The sequence below is a fragment of the Schistocerca nitens genome, chromosome 6, assembly GCF_023898315.1.
Source record: "Schistocerca nitens isolate TAMUIC-IGC-003100 chromosome 6, iqSchNite1.1, whole genome shotgun sequence".
NCBI classification, from domain to species: domain Eukaryota; kingdom Metazoa; phylum Arthropoda; class Insecta; order Orthoptera; family Acrididae; genus Schistocerca; species Schistocerca nitens.
In genome coordinates, this window is record NC_064619.1 from 466,738,849 (window position 1) to 466,754,625 (window position 15,777).

Below are 15,777 nucleotides of genomic sequence, written 5' to 3' on the forward strand. Positions count from 1 at the left end.
ACATGTAGCCTTTCTATTACATCCTATAGTAGTACGGCCAAATCTTTGGCATTTGAAGCATCAAATTTGGTTACGAACAAACAGGGGAACCTTAAGACAGATACGGCCAGCAAGGACGTTTCCCGGTAATTCTGGAGTGCTAAGCAATAGAATAAACATTGCAGATTTTTCCAATGTGCCACTGACACTTTTCATATAGTTCTGCACTTCCGTGACACCAATATTTTTCCATTTTTTACATAACTCCACAGGGTCCATCTCCATTATATTGGAGAAAGTAACCATGCCCTACAAAAGTTAAGGGTGTTATGCAACTCAGCATTGACTGGGAGTCATCTAACACCTTACGTACCAGAAGCTTGGATACTTGGTTTGGAGTAGCAGTTTCCACTAGAAGTGCATTAGGAAGTCATTTGACACTTTTTAGGAACCCAGCAATACCATCCAATGCCTTGTGAATACTCAAAGTTTCCCCCCTGTTCTCTTGATTACAATGAAAGTGTTATGGCACACTAATGCCCTGTTACCATGATTATGAGAGTACTTATTGGGAGAACTAAGCTCTCTCTGATGAGTGGATGTAGATGCTACCTTATTGCACACCTGCCCTGTCAGTAGTAGTAGTAGTAGTAGTAGTAGTAGTAGTAGTAGTAGTAGTTTGATGAGTCTGTTCCATAGGGATCCAATGAGACACTAGGGAAACAGACACCGACCCAGGGAGAGCCCTGTACGCCTGAGCATGCCTCATACAACTGGGGAGGGGGGATAGGTGCCCCAGGGGTTGCCACTAGAGACTTATATCAACAGCCATTCACTTCATCATTACATAGAACACACTGAGTTTGAGGTTTTTTATTATATAAAGGTGTATACCTCCCTCATGGCCCAGGCGGCGAAGAAAAGATTCCCATTCTCAGAAACACACAACATTCCACCACCATGTCGCAACGTGGTTACTGAATCATGCCCAGAGCTTATGGTAACAGAGTATGGGCAGTGCTTACCAGACCCCAGCTCAGCAACCTGGGGCCGCTAAGCCCATACCTAATGAACAAATGCTGAGCCCCTGAGAGGGATTCCATTAGAATCCATGGCAACCACGAAGCATTGGAAAATGGTCATCAGTGAAGTGAGCTTCTCGGAGGCCGACATAGACTGCAGAATCACAGGAAATCAGTTGTTGTAGTTCTGGCAGGTGACAGTAGGATCCATCACAGTTCCAATGGACCATCACAGTGAAGTTTTCTTGGTTAAGAGTGACGGGACCAGGGGCACCAATCATAGCTCAAGACCACTGCCTGTCTGTCAACAGTGCAGGCGGGACATCAATGAAACTGGCTCACAAATCCTATGGCATGGTGGGATCTGGTGCCTTCAGGTTCACCAAAATAGCTTTCTATCTATTATTGTTCTCCTCCTTCAGGTGTGGGGATGGATGAAGTGCTGGCAGCCTTGGGAACAATAGGTCACAGCTCCATCAACCACTGGCTGGTGGCAGGTCTCTGGATTGTGGGTTTCCAGGGAGAGGGGCTGCGAGGGAGCCCTGTCACCAGAAGCTGCTGGAAAAGGATGCTGTGGGTAATGGTTCCCAAATATGTCACAGGAACCATCAGAGTAGAGGCCAGTAGTAGGTCTGGGTTGGAGAAAACTGAACTGTTGGGGTGGATGGGTGGGGGGGACAGTAGTGAGTTTTGAATAATTGGTCACCATATCAATACGATCCAGGAGTACAAGTCTTTTTCTTACCTTAGCTTATAACAGGCGGCCTAATGACTTATTTTCTGGTATTTTCTTTTCGTTCTCATTATTGGGCGAACCAGTGAATGTGGAAGACAGTGTTCAGTACAACTGGCACACAAAGGTGGTTGTTTATAGGGATGGCCTTCGTGGAGTGTGTCTGCAGTTTCAACATTTTGGATCTGCCATGCTGTTGGAAACATCTCATGGGCAGTGAGACATAAGGTTTCACATCGATCCTGTACAACACAACATTTTCTGGGAGCGCATTTCCTTCAAAGGCTAAGATGAAAGTGTGGTTACCCTTGGAACCTTCTTGTATGTGTCAGACAAAATGTACACCTTGCCATTTGAAATTAGCTTGTAGTTCCTTGTCTGTCTTGAGCGTACGGCCTCTGTGGAAGTTCTCGTTACACCAAATTCAAAGTTTTATGTGAGACACAGAGTCACTCACAAGCCTGAAGAGCTTTAGACTGTGCAGCAAAAGAGGTCTTAATCAGTAATGACTCATTGTGCACTTTTCTCAATATGTCAAGTTCTCCAAATTTTTCATCTATATTTTCCACAAAACATAACAGTTTTATCACCATAAAAGTATCCTGATCTGTTCTGGTACACACTAGGTATAGGATAAATTGTTGCCCTCCCAGTTGTCTGGCTGGTCGCCCTTCCCATGAGGTAGCCAGTGCACACAAAGCAGTAGATTTGTTATCCATGTTGAAATATCTAGAGTTGTTTGTTGAGGTGGCTGAACCAGAATGGCTATTATGCTGGTTCAGTGTGATATGTTTCATGTGCTCTCCCCATGAAAGGCACCCAGCTGCAGCAAAGGTCATCAGACAACAGGTGTTGCTGGGAGCATTGATGTCCCAGGAAGATGGGCTTCTATTCCCTGGCACATGTGGGAACTAGCTGCTCAGGCATCAGAAATGTGTCATCGTAGGCTCTAATGAAAGGGCTCAAAGAACGAATTATGTTTCCTTCTATACACTTACGTGGCATACATGCCCACGTGGTGTGCTAGTTAAGAAAATGGCACTACATGAATGGGCGCACTGGAGAAGCAGCACAAACTGGTTCTAACATACTAACCAAAAAAGCTAATGACTACAGTAACATTCGAAACATGCTAATACCTCTTAATTCGGGAAGGTCTGTACCAGACGGACAATCTGTGGCTTGTGAACTTTGTTTGGCATTGTGGGAAAAACCACTTCAATGGCGCACTTGGTGGCAAAGGAGTGCCAAAACGGCTGGGGATAGGACAGTAATATAAATCGGACTGATAGTCCTGGCAGGCACTGCACTGCACTATTTGCACTACACTGCACACACTATTCCAATTGCTGAAACCGGGGGATGAACTGGGCATCTGGCATAAGGCTTTGTACTCTTGTAGTCAGCAGAACTGCCTCAAGAAGGCGCAGCTAAGGAAGGCGGCGTGGAAAAAATGCGGTAACACTCCTCTAGTTAAACAGACCATGACAGGACAACTGTTACAAGCACGGGATAAGAGTTGTGGTTCACACATACCCAGGCAAATGGGGCGAATGACAATGTGGGCCACAAAGTTGCGCGGGCAAGCTGCCAAGAGCACAGCTTGGAATGTTGCCTCATTTGAGCGGAATAAGAGACTGGTCGAGCGATGGATTGGCAGGCCTAGCGTGCGGAAAGTGTGGCTGTCTAAGGTCCCCCCCCCCCCTCCCCCAAGCAGAAGTGACCAGTGAGAATAATGTGATCCACCACGTCAGATTTGCTACCACGTTGGCTTTTACATATATACATGAATTTACATAGTTATTGTGCGCACAGGGTCATTACCCTTGTAGGCAGTAGACACTATTTAAGGTGGTGTTCTCCAGTCTATCCACAGTATGGGGAAAATTTTGAAAATGGGGGGGGGGGGGGGGACCAAACACATATGGGGACAAAAATTACTTCAGCCAAAAAGTGATACAGGGAAAATAAACAAAGGCATCAATGAAAGAAAGCAACCATCAAAGGTTGACACCACAAGAGAGGTAAAAATAGACTGAGATGGGACAATGCAACAAGGAAGAAAGCAGGTGCTGCAATAGCTTGGGGCTCCATGCTCATCACACACACACACACACACACACACACACACACACACACACACACACGAGTCCTGATTGACTGATGGAATGAAACAGAAAACCTAGGAGAAGACTGCAAGGTTGATGGTTGAAAGTTATGTGTCTGCTACAATGAAATGAGTGTTGGGAGCCTTTATTTTGTACACAAAAGCTAAGATTTAAAAACACATACTCTACTAAAAAAAGTTACCATGGTTAGGGGCCTCAGAGATGACCCATAAAGTGTTCTGAGCATTAAAGAAATGATGGAGGTACCTAGGAGATCAAATCAATGATTTCTCCATATTTCACTTCTTCCTCAAGGGAGGGGGAGAGACGCTGCAAAGGGTGAACTCTGTATTTGTTCATATGCATAATGTCACTGCTTCCGCCATGATATTAAGTGGTATTTTGCCACAAGAAGTGGTCCCTTAAATACCGCAGTAAACACCACATCACAGAGTCTTTCAGTGTGAATTCTGTTCTGATAATGGAAGGTGATTACACTGCAGGAAACTGATTGGTGCAGTATGGTTGTTGTACAAAGGCGACTGGGGGTGGGGATACTGAGTAACTGAGAGCAAAGACTGGAGATATACTGACTTGCCAATGAATGGGGCATCTGTGGAAGGTATGCAGTCAAAGGGAAAGAGATAGACAGGGAATAAAACTGCAACACACAGGAATTGCTGCAATGGCTTGGTGCCCCTTGCTGTCACATGTTATAACCACAAAGGACTTTTGAATGTCATTGTGGGAGGTGAGGGGAGGGCGAGTATTTAATGTAATGGGTCAGTAGAACTTTTTTCTTGTACCTTTGTGCAAAAACCGAAAACATAGTTAGATTGTTGATTTCACCAGCTTGCTGTCATTTACAGTCATTATTCCTCCCAAAATCCTAATGAAAAACTGATGCAGAAGCAATATATCTCATGGCAGAACAGCACGAATTAGAATGTCTCCCTCAGAAGCTACTCAATACTCTCCAAATCATGCCTCCAGTACTCTCATGGCTACATTTAGTTTTGAACTATGTTCTGTGGATGTTTTCTGGTGGGCAGTTTCTGAGGGCACTTTATGAAGAAATTCAGAGCTGTCAAGTGTGACCCTTTGCCTGGATTCATCATCACTATATACTACACTAAAATCACAGTGGTTTTCTGAAATATCTTACAATGATCACTTAGAAACTCCACTGATTGCTTTCCTTACTTAAAAAAAAAGTCCGATCTAAAATAATTCTGATTAGATTAGGTTTTCATTCCATAGATCCGTGTTGAGGAGATCCTCGTGGATGTGGAACATGTCACCTTTTTTTATTTTTTAATTTTAAAAGCTGAAATAACGATACTAATAGTATGAATATATACAATACATCATTTGTTTCTATTAAAAAATTCGTCAATGGAGTAGAAGGAGTTGGCCACTAGTAAGTCTTTCAGGCTCCTTGTAAACTGATCTTTATTTGTAACTAAATTTATGTTTGCTGGCAAATTATTGAAGATGAGTGTTCCTGAGTAGTGGACCCCTTTTTGATCTAAAGTAAGTGCTTTTAAGTCCTTGTGCAGATCATTTTTGTTCCTGGTATTGTATGTATGAACTGAGCTGTTTGTTGGAAAAAGAGATATATTATTTAGGACAAATTTCATTAAGGAGTAAATATACTGAGAGGCAGTAATTAGTATACCCAGTTCTTTGAAGAGGTTTCTACAAGACGTCTGTGAATTTACTCCACAAATAATACGTATTACACGCTTTTGGACTCTGAAAACTTTTGTTTGACTTGAAGAGTTACCCCAAAATATTATACCATATGACATTATGGAATGAAAGTAGGCAAAGTATGCAAGCTTTTTCACTTTTATGTCGCCTATGTCTGCTAACACTCTAATTGCAAATACAGACTTGTTCAGGCGTTTCTGCAGTTCTGTGGTGTGCTCCTCCCAACTGAATTTATTATCAAGTTGTAATCCCAGGAATTTAAGACTGTCATCCTCTTCTATCTGCTCTTCTTCGTACTTTATGCATATGCTGGGTGGAAACCTCTTACAGGTTCTGAATTGCATATAGTGAGTCTTTTCGAAGTTTAATGTCAGTGAGTTGGCTTTAAACCATTTATTAATATCCATGAAAATATCATTAGCAGATCTTTCTAGAACTACACTCGACATACTATTTATTGCAATACTTGTGTCATCTGCAAACAAAACGAATTCTGCTTCTGGCAATGTAACTGATGAGAGATCATTAATGTACACAAGAAAAAGCAATGGCCCTAAGATGGATCCTTGTGGGACACCACATGTAATTTTTTCCCCATTCTGATGACTTCATTCACTAGTCACTTGCACTGACACCCTTTGTTTCCTGTTAGCGAGGTATGACTTGAACCATTTTGCAGCACTGCCCGTGACACCATAGAATTCTAATTTATTTAAAAGGATGTTGTGGTTTACACAATCGAATGCCTTTGACAAATCACAGAAAATACCTGCTGCTTGTAACCTGTTATTTAATGAATTAAGTACATTTTCACTGTAGGTGTAAATAGCCTTCTCGATATCAGAACCATTCAGAAATCCAAACTGTGTTCTTGATAATATGTTATTTGTGGTCAAACGGTTGAGAATCTGCCTATACATTACTTTTTCTAAAATTTTTGAGAATGCTGGCAAAAGTGAAATCTGTCTGTAGTTTGATGGCATCTCTTTATCCTCTTTCTTGAATAGAGGCTTAACATCTGCATATTTCAGCCAGTCAGGAAATGTCCCATTACAGTTGACTGGCTACACAAGTAACTTAGAATTGTACTAAACTCACAAGAACATGCCTTAATTAACATTGTTGATATTTCATCGTAACCACTAGAATGCTTTGATTTTAAAGATTTTATTATGGAAGTTATTTCTTTTGATGAAGTGAGTGACATAATCATGTACCTGAAGCTATTTGTAAAGGCTAGTTTCAGATATTCAAGGGCATTATTTACTGATCCTGACAATCCCATTCTATCAGTAACGGATATAAAGTACTTGTTAAATAGATTTGCCACACTATGCCCATCGATTACTAATGTGTCATCTACCCTTAGTGCTATTTGCTCCTGTTCCATTCTGATTCTACCAGTCTCCTCTTTCACTATATTCTTGGTCGACAGATACATTTTCCTTTTTGTCTTACAGGAAATCTTTATTCCTTGTGTGATCCATGGTTTTATTATAGACTTCTGTTTAATTTGAGTAACTTTTAGAGGAAAACAGTTTTCAAACATGGTACTGACATTGTTCATGAATGTGTTATATTTTTCATTCATGTAATGAGCACTATAAACATCTTTCCAGTTCATATATTTGAGCAGTTTTCTAAAACACTCAATTTTTGGTTGATTGAATACTCTCCTGTACTCAGATTTAGCAGTCTTGATAATCTGGGTTTCTAAGAGGCTAAGCCAGCCTCTAACCCCAACCTCGGTATAGGAAACACCTGTGTTAACTAAATCCATTTTTGGAAGAAAGCAATGATAATAGATACCAAGGACTGCACAGTACTGTAAATTTCATTTGCTAGTTGTACCAATGGTATCCACACAGAGATAGAATGGAGATAGTTCTGAAATTCCCTATTGCCAGTCCAATTCTTTTAGGGTGGACTACAGCAAGTGTCTTCAGGTAAAACGGCTAGCAAACTCCTAAGCTGTGCAGGAGATCACAAGCATAGCCAATGAACGGCGTGATAGTGTTCTTTGGTGCTAATAACTGGCACATAGGGTAAAACATTATTCTGTTATAGCCATTATGGATGCTAAGACAGGACTATTTTGCACGGTGAACACAGTTTTTGTTAAGTTCTCTGTATTTGTCTGTAAGTGTGAAGTGCATGCAGGTAATTCACTTAACACTTCATTGCAGCTTTAGCTTTCTTCAGTGGTACTCCAAAATTTTGCACAAATGTCAACTGACATTTTTCCTTGGCTTCTCATTACATACGAAGGAGAAATTTAAAAGGAGAACATTAATTACCAATTACCAGTATAAACTAAAGATAGGCTAAAATTTACACCGACTAGCCAGAACATTATAACCACCTATGTGTAATAGCCGATATGTGCACCTTTGGCATGGATAACAGCAATGACGCATTTCGGCACAGAAGCAATTAGGCCTAGGTGGGTCATCGGAGGGAGTTGGCATCAGAGCTGCACACACAAGTCATCTAATTCCTATAAATTCTGGGGAGGCGGACGATGGGCTCTGATGCCACATTCAATCACATCCCAGATGTGTTCGGTTCGGTTCAGATCTGGCGAGTTGGGGGGCCAGAACATCAGTTGGAACTCACCACTGTGTTCCTTTAACAACTATAGCCCACCCCTTGCCTTGTGACTAATATTATCTTGATGAAAAATGACACTGCAGCCAGGAAACATGATTGTCATGAAGGGGGTGTACATGGTCTGCAACCAGAGTACGATATTCCTTGGCCATCGTGGTGCCTTGCACGAGCTCTACTGGATCCATGGATGACCAAGTGAATGTTCCCCATAGTGTAATGGAGCTGCTGCCAGCTTGCCTCTGTCTCGTAGTGAAGGTGTCAAGGAGCTATTCCCCTGGACAGATTTATACTCACTCAATGGCATGATGAAGAAGGTATTGGGATTCATCAGACTATGCTATGCTCTGCCACTGTGGTAACGTTCAGAGCCGATGGTCATGTGCCCCTTTCAGTCATAGTAATTGATGTCGTGATAACGTTGGCACATGTGTGGGGCGTCAGCAGCAGAGCCCCATCATTGAGGTTGTTCCGTACTCTGCCCACCAATAAAGTCTGTTGTTAGTTCCACCACAGTTTGCCACCTGTCCTATTTTACCAGTCTGCCCAGCCTACAATGTCCAACATATGTAATTAGGTGCAGATGCCTAACCATACGATGTCTGGATGTGGTTTCACTACATGTTAAAGACACTCACCACAGAACTACTCGAACACCCACCAAGTCATGCAGTTTCCGAAATGCTCATGCTGAGCCTCTAGGCCATCACAACCTGCCCTCACTCAAACTCAGATATATAGTGCACCTTCCCCCTTTCACACACGGTCTGCACACTCACTGATATTACAAGCACCATGCTGTCTGACCAGCAGTTACTCCTCACCAGGTGACACTGCTATCGCCTGGATGGATTTATATCAATAGTAGGTCGGTGGTCATAATGTACTGGCTGATCAGTGTACACTCTGGTTGTTAGCAACTGGAGACATTTACATTATCAGTAGTGATTGTTTCACATTTCAAAAGCTGCTGTATCCGAATGTCAATAGTGACACGCAATGCATTTCGAGGGTTTTAATAGAATACATATAAAGAAGACAATACCAATAAAACATGATTAATAAAATATACATATGATCAGTCACACACGCTACTTGATAAAATCTGCTTTATAATTTGTTAGTGGGGAGATAAGGTGATACCAGGTAAACCACTTTTGTTTATAGTCAAAAAGTCTAACAATTACTCACCAGCCATGTAAACACAGCCACCATTAATGTAAACATTGAGAATTATCAGGTCTTTTGTGTATTTTTTAACCTTAATCAGTATAATAAAAACATACCTGCACTTATTATTATTCAAGAAAATTTGTTGTGCTTTTCCTTTCTAATAAAGATAAATACAAAGCTTGTGTTTATTCATTCTGCTCCCACCTGATGTAAGCTTCTAATGAATTTATAACCATTCTCAAGTCCCTAGTTGGACCTCTCGAGTGCTTTAGCAATTTTCTACCACTATTTCTTTCCCATTGGCATTTGTACTTTAGATCTCTTGTATTTCAAAAGCATCTGTGATGTTTATGTTCTTCGATTGGCAACATTACATTCTCTTCAGATCAATCCACTGCCCTTGCAACTCACATTAAACCAAAGTAGACAAGTTAGCATAAGAAAGATTTCTGTATTTCTTGCACTGGCACAGAGAAGCTATGATCTCTCTTTAGTGGTTTGCCAAAGGAATGACAACAAGTTGAACATATGCAAATACTATTGACTGCAACCCAAGCATGACTTAATGCAGTTTGTATTCACCTACTGTTTACACCAGAGAGAATTCTCATATGCTAAGGCTTATTTGCATCTGTTCAGTCTATGTGGACATTATACTATTAACAGGTATTAACAGCAGCATCACATTTCAAACACTACCTTGATGGAAACCACTTCTGTGTTCCAAGTCATCTGAAAGGATGTTGCTCACAATGATGTGGTGAAATTAAAGACTAAAATGTTAGATATGTCCAAAGAAGCGTCATGTATTGAGAAATATGGTATTTGAGTTACATAGCGTTCCATGTATATTAAAACTCCAGGGTGAAGAATTACCATACAATTGTTGAAAGGACTTGGTATGGTAGTAGGTAGGCTGATGGCATACATCATAAATTTGACGTATGAACCCCAGAAAGAAACGTGAAGTCATTTCGCTGTTAACACAAGTTCCTGTGTATGCAGAAACAATGCTAATTTTCAGTACTAATAGATCAAACACAGCTGATACACCTTTATCAAACATGGCCTTATGACAACACGATTAAACTACTCCTTACATTCGAAATAGATACGACGACACATTGAGAACTGTGAAATATTATGGCGAGTACTTTACTTTTCTTGAAATAACAGGTATGCTAGGATACAAACGAAGTTTCGTCAGTTTCAATATTTTATGTTACGTAGTAGCCTAGTTCTGTGCGGTCTTTGACTATACACTACACTGAGGCACAGCAATATTAATACGCCGATTACATTTAGTGCTAGAATAACAATAACTACGACAAAATGCAATACAAAATAGTCATTTGCCTACCTGTCCAACACTCTGTAATGCTTTCAGGTCGTTTTCTGACTTGTCATATTGCTTAGTCAGTTCCTTCAGCTGTTCTCGCACTGTAAAATTAAATAAAAATTTTGTGTAAGTAATTAATAATATGGTTTGATGCCGTTCAACATCGTGGTAGGTAAGGAAGAGGGCGGTGAATCAGCAGTATCCTTTAACCTTACTTACTTTCCTTTAGACGGCCTTCCACTTCTTTGTGCTCAAGCAATTTCTTTCTGTAGTCATGTAGCGCTTTTTCTCTAGCAGGATCTGTCACTACTGCCCCAACGTTTCCTTTAGCCATTTTCTTCGTACAATTGACAATCAACTACTTTTCCACACAAACACTCGTACGCTTCCAAAGATATATGTAAACAAATGGATGACTAAGAGCATGGAGGTATAATACCTCCACTTCGACCGGTCGAAGTACCTCCATCACTACGAGCATACCTCCATGACTATGAGTTAGTGACCTTCAGCTGTCTCTCCACAGACATAAATTACCTATTTTTTTTAAATTGGCTTCTAGCATACAAACCTTTTAGCCACCACAAATAAATGTACTGACACACACATGGAGGTATAAGGAGGGGAGATGCCATGACGTCACAAACTTGAAGCCGACAGAAACCGAGCTCCGCCATTGCAGTTTGGTCAGAAGACTCGTTTCCGATTGTGCTACTGTGTAGAGCTGCTGAAGGTTTTTTCATTTTAAAATGCCGGTTTGCGTTGTTTACGGGTGCACTAACCGTTGGAATAGTGCTACCAAGTTAAAAGGAATCACGTTCCATGCATAAGTGGCCCCGTTCGTAAAATATTGTCGTTTATATTCGTGAGATGTGCGGCCTTGTTTACGTTTTGTGAAACTGTTTTCTTCTTATTTTATTTCAGATTTCCGATCAATGAAGCTCGTAGGGCTCTGTGGGTTCATATGCTTATTTTTCTTGACAAAGCACAAACGATGTTTGTATTTACAAATGAAATTTTGTATAAGTGTGTAAACGAGTAAGAAATATCATCCGGTATGTAAACTAGCATAGCTTTCGGGTTCTGCTTTCAGTTTACATCGACACAAATACAGTAAAAGGTGATTTGAGTTTGAAAAGAGCTTTGTACACTGTTATTTTTCATCATTCGAAGTTCGTATCCAAAAGAAACACTTAAGTTAACGAGACCAAATCAGTTGTATTGCTGGGGCAAAACCGCATTAACAACAAAACGAAAACACCTGAAAAAGCTATTCTGACGTTGTGTTATGCATGTAAACATTGTAACACTCATCATCTGAAATTATTTCGCAGACATAACGTTAAATATGAAGAACACGCAATTCTAACAAGAGCTCTGTCACTGTTTTGACCAATCAAACATGGCGGCCCACCGGCTTCAAACAGACGTACAGCAGACGGCCATAGTGCCATCTCCCCTCCTTATACCTCCATGGACACACATAACAAGGTAACATATTTTCTTTGTCATACACACTGCTTTGTGCATACATTCATATGTTTTCAGATCGAAATTATTGTATCCAGATTACAAAACACAGTTGACTACTAAAAATTTGTTTGTTAATTAAGTTCTTTAGTTAAGTTCAATTCATTTTAGATTTTTATGTCTTCTTCCGCAAGAAACCAGGATATGACATCGTATGTACTCCTGGTTGTGTCTCCGAGAATTGGGATCGTGCAAAGCGGCTGGCAGTGACCAAGTCTTAAGAGCTTCTTTAAAAAGTTAACTCTGCCTTTCTCGTAGCGTCTACATTGAAATAAGATGTGATTTACATCACCAATTGTTTCCTCTTCACATTGACAGTAGGGTGTTCCCGATACGCCGATTCTATGTCAGTGGGGCACGGAAAGATCCATGATTGGGACGCATTCTCACAATGGACGTTATAATTTTCCTTGAATGTTTGAAGTTCGCAAACCATGTCTGTCTTGGTATGAAAGTCTGTATATGTGCATAGTGTTTACCTGTTGTTTGTTAGCTTTCATTCCTTTCTTCCTACCATGAGAGAATCGCTTGTTGTTTTACTTTTAGGAAGTATTATATGTATGGGAGTTTAATGTCCATAGGTGTTCCACTATTAATCGCATCTCTCGCTAGTTGATCTGCTTTGTAATTGTATAGAATGCCGGAATGTGATTTGACCCATACAAATTCTATAATTTGGTCAGTATTCTTAGCTTTGTGATAATGATCAAGTATGTTGAGGGTGTATATACTAGTTCTTTTGTCCCAGTTCAATGGATTTCAGATCGCTTTGTAAGTCTGTGATTATTACTGCCTTGGGCATTTTGAGAGATCTTGCATGTTTGATTGCCTCTATAATAGCGAAAGTTTAAGCAATAAATATGGAAGCATCACCTGGTAGTTGAAACTTCCTTTCTTCTGCAGATTCTGGACAGAAGAAACACATCGGACATGATTTTCCGTCCCCATTTTTGAGGCATCTGTATATAATTTCAGATACCCTTCCCACTTTTCTGCCGGGTGCGATGTAGGAGAAAATTGCCCATATCCTTTTCCTTTGCTGGAGTAGTTGATGTATGTTTCAGGAATATCGTCATGAGAGCTGTGATAGTCATATAGGAACATTGTGAGAACCTCACTTCGATATACTCGTGCTTTCTTTTGGAGATATTTCCAGTCTTCGTACCACTTGTAGACATAAAACTTCTGTTTCCTGACATTTCTATTATTCCCGATTTGAGAGACATGCTCCTAAATGCTCGCACAAATACCACTTTTTCGATTCATGCGAAAAGATCGGAAATGGACTGCGTTTGAGCAAACCTTGATCAATAAGGACTGACGATATTCCTTACGCTATTTCATCCAACTGCGATTTCGTTCTGCGCTTTTCGTTGACGGCATGGCGGTGTTTGGCAGCGCTGAGACATTCGCGTAATTATTTGCAAATTATTCCGGTTCGCCTGTATCACACTCTGATCGTTTTGAAACCGAGTTCGCGTGATTATTTTCTATAGCTGACTGGTTCTGGTTTGTATCTTCAGATGGGCCGTTTGAAGTATCCTTTTCGCTTATTAGCTCAAAATGAATATTATCTTCCATCGTTTCCATGTCATTGTCAATTTTAGCAAGCGTTTTTCGTTCACACTCACCAATCATTTTCTCTACAGCCTCCACAAGAGTCCTGTGCTGCTGGATACACTTTTCTGTGAGCTGTCGAATATTCCTTCTTCGGCTCTTTCGTTTAATTTCTTTACATCCTACGTAAGCTCTTCACATTCATATGTTAGAAACGTATCACTCAGCTTGAAAAGATCAACATCTTGCGTGAGTTTAAGGACATCATCCGGCAATTCTCCGCAAGTTGATACCAATTCGACTATATATCTTTGCTCAGTTGTGACCAATTCGGTTAGATATTTGTGCTCATTTTGCAAGGCTTCTTGCACCTCTACTACCTTCTCTTTGTTCCTTTTGAATGTCTGACACTTTTGGCAAACCTGCATGTTCATACTAGAAAACTTCATATCAAGTTCGTTATTGGTCCCAGTTAAATCGGTATTCCAATTAACAAAAATTCTCAAGACCACCAACTAATATACTGACGTTTTGTTCTACCACACTGACATGATTAGAAAGTTTTGATCGAGATTGCTATCTTCTTTTGCAACAGTCTCAATTTTGTTCGCTAGTTTCGTACTATCTGACCATACGCAGCAATTTCAGTACTTATTTTGTGTTAGCTGAACGTTGTGGCGTAATTTTTAAGTTGATCAAAAGACGCGCCTCCTGACTTCTATATAACGATAACATCTGTGACAACAATAAAAGACAGCGAGGATAGCGATACTTATTAATGAGCGACTCAGTGTGCACTAATTGATTAGTAGCTGTATGTCTGTGTTGAGACCTGAAAGAGACTAGATGCATGTGTAAAAATGTACGCATGCCAAATTTTATTAACATAATGAATGTATTATGTAAAGGTTGTGGGTGAAAATATATTAAAGTCAGTTTTAAAAACATGTTTGAATATTTATTTATTAGTCCCTGAAAGTCCATTGTAATGTTTGGACGATTGTGAGGTCCTGCAAGGCACACCAGTAATAATGGAAGGAAACACCAACGTTCACAGCAGCATTGAAGAGGTATAAGAAATTATTTCAAGAAGGCATATAAGAATGGGCAACGGCCTTGCCACAGTGGATACACCGGTTCCCGTGGGATTACCGAAGTTAAGCGCTGTCGGGCGTGGTCGGCACTTGGATGGGTGACCATCTGGCCTGTCATGCACTGTTGCCATTTTTCAGGGTGTACTCAGCCTCGTGATGCCAATTGAGGAGCTACTCGATCGAATAGTAGCGGCTTTGGTAAAGAATACCATCTTATGACCGGGAGAGCGGTGTGCTGATCCCACATCCCTCCTATCTGCATCCTCCACCGAGGATGACACGGCTTTCAGATGTTCCCAGTAGGCATATAAGAACGTATTTATTTTTTATATCTATGTATTCTTATAAAAATCTTATTGTTAAATTTTTTCTTCATTAGCTACAGTGACTATTCGGAGAGCCAAAACCTCTGCTTTATCCAATACTATATTCCAGAATAATCTTAAAAGCTAATTTAATGTTTTAAATAATATTCCTCTTGTCATTTCCAAATCCCTTTTCCCATAATCCATACAGGGGTTAATTACCCCGGGACTGGGACCTATTTCCTTAGATGAAACTTGAAAGTTAGTTCATAATAGCCTTGTTCCAAGTAAAGGAAGAGTGCCTTGTCAAGTTACAATAATGAGTCATAATAGTGGTAAATTTGCAGCTGAATAGGAATTGAAAAGCAATACTCAAAACACTTTCGTTGCCATGACACTGAATCTCTGGTAATAACAATAAAGGCCTTCTAGGAAATTCATTTGAATTTAGATTTATGACATGCTCAATTTACATGTGCGCTCTGCAATGTATACTTTGCAAACCACCATGAGATGCATGGCAGAGGGTACATCCTGTTGTATCAGTTGTTAGAGGTTCTTCCCCTTCAGTTCACGCATGGAGTGCAGAAAGAATGATTATTTGAATGCTTCTGTGC

At 40.4% G+C, this 15,777-nt stretch overlaps 1 protein-coding gene across 2 annotated transcripts in view; it reads right to left on the reverse strand.

Moving 5' to 3' along the window:
* Positions 1–11,089, reverse strand: part of LOC126262881 (26S proteasome regulatory subunit 10B) — a 68,314-nt gene extending 57,225 nt beyond the window's left edge. For both annotated transcript variants that reach the window (XM_049959757.1, XM_049959756.1), the window contains exons 1-2: positions 10,894–11,089; positions 10,696–10,775 (exon numbers count right to left, since the gene is read on the reverse strand). In XM_049959757.1, coding sequence (XP_049815714.1) covers positions 10,696–10,775; positions 10,894–11,008 — 195 coding nt within the window. In that variant the 5' untranslated portion in view covers positions 11,009–11,089. The remainder of the gene's footprint in view (positions 1–10,695; positions 10,776–10,893) is intronic.
* Positions 11,090–15,777: the final 4,688 nt, after the last annotated feature.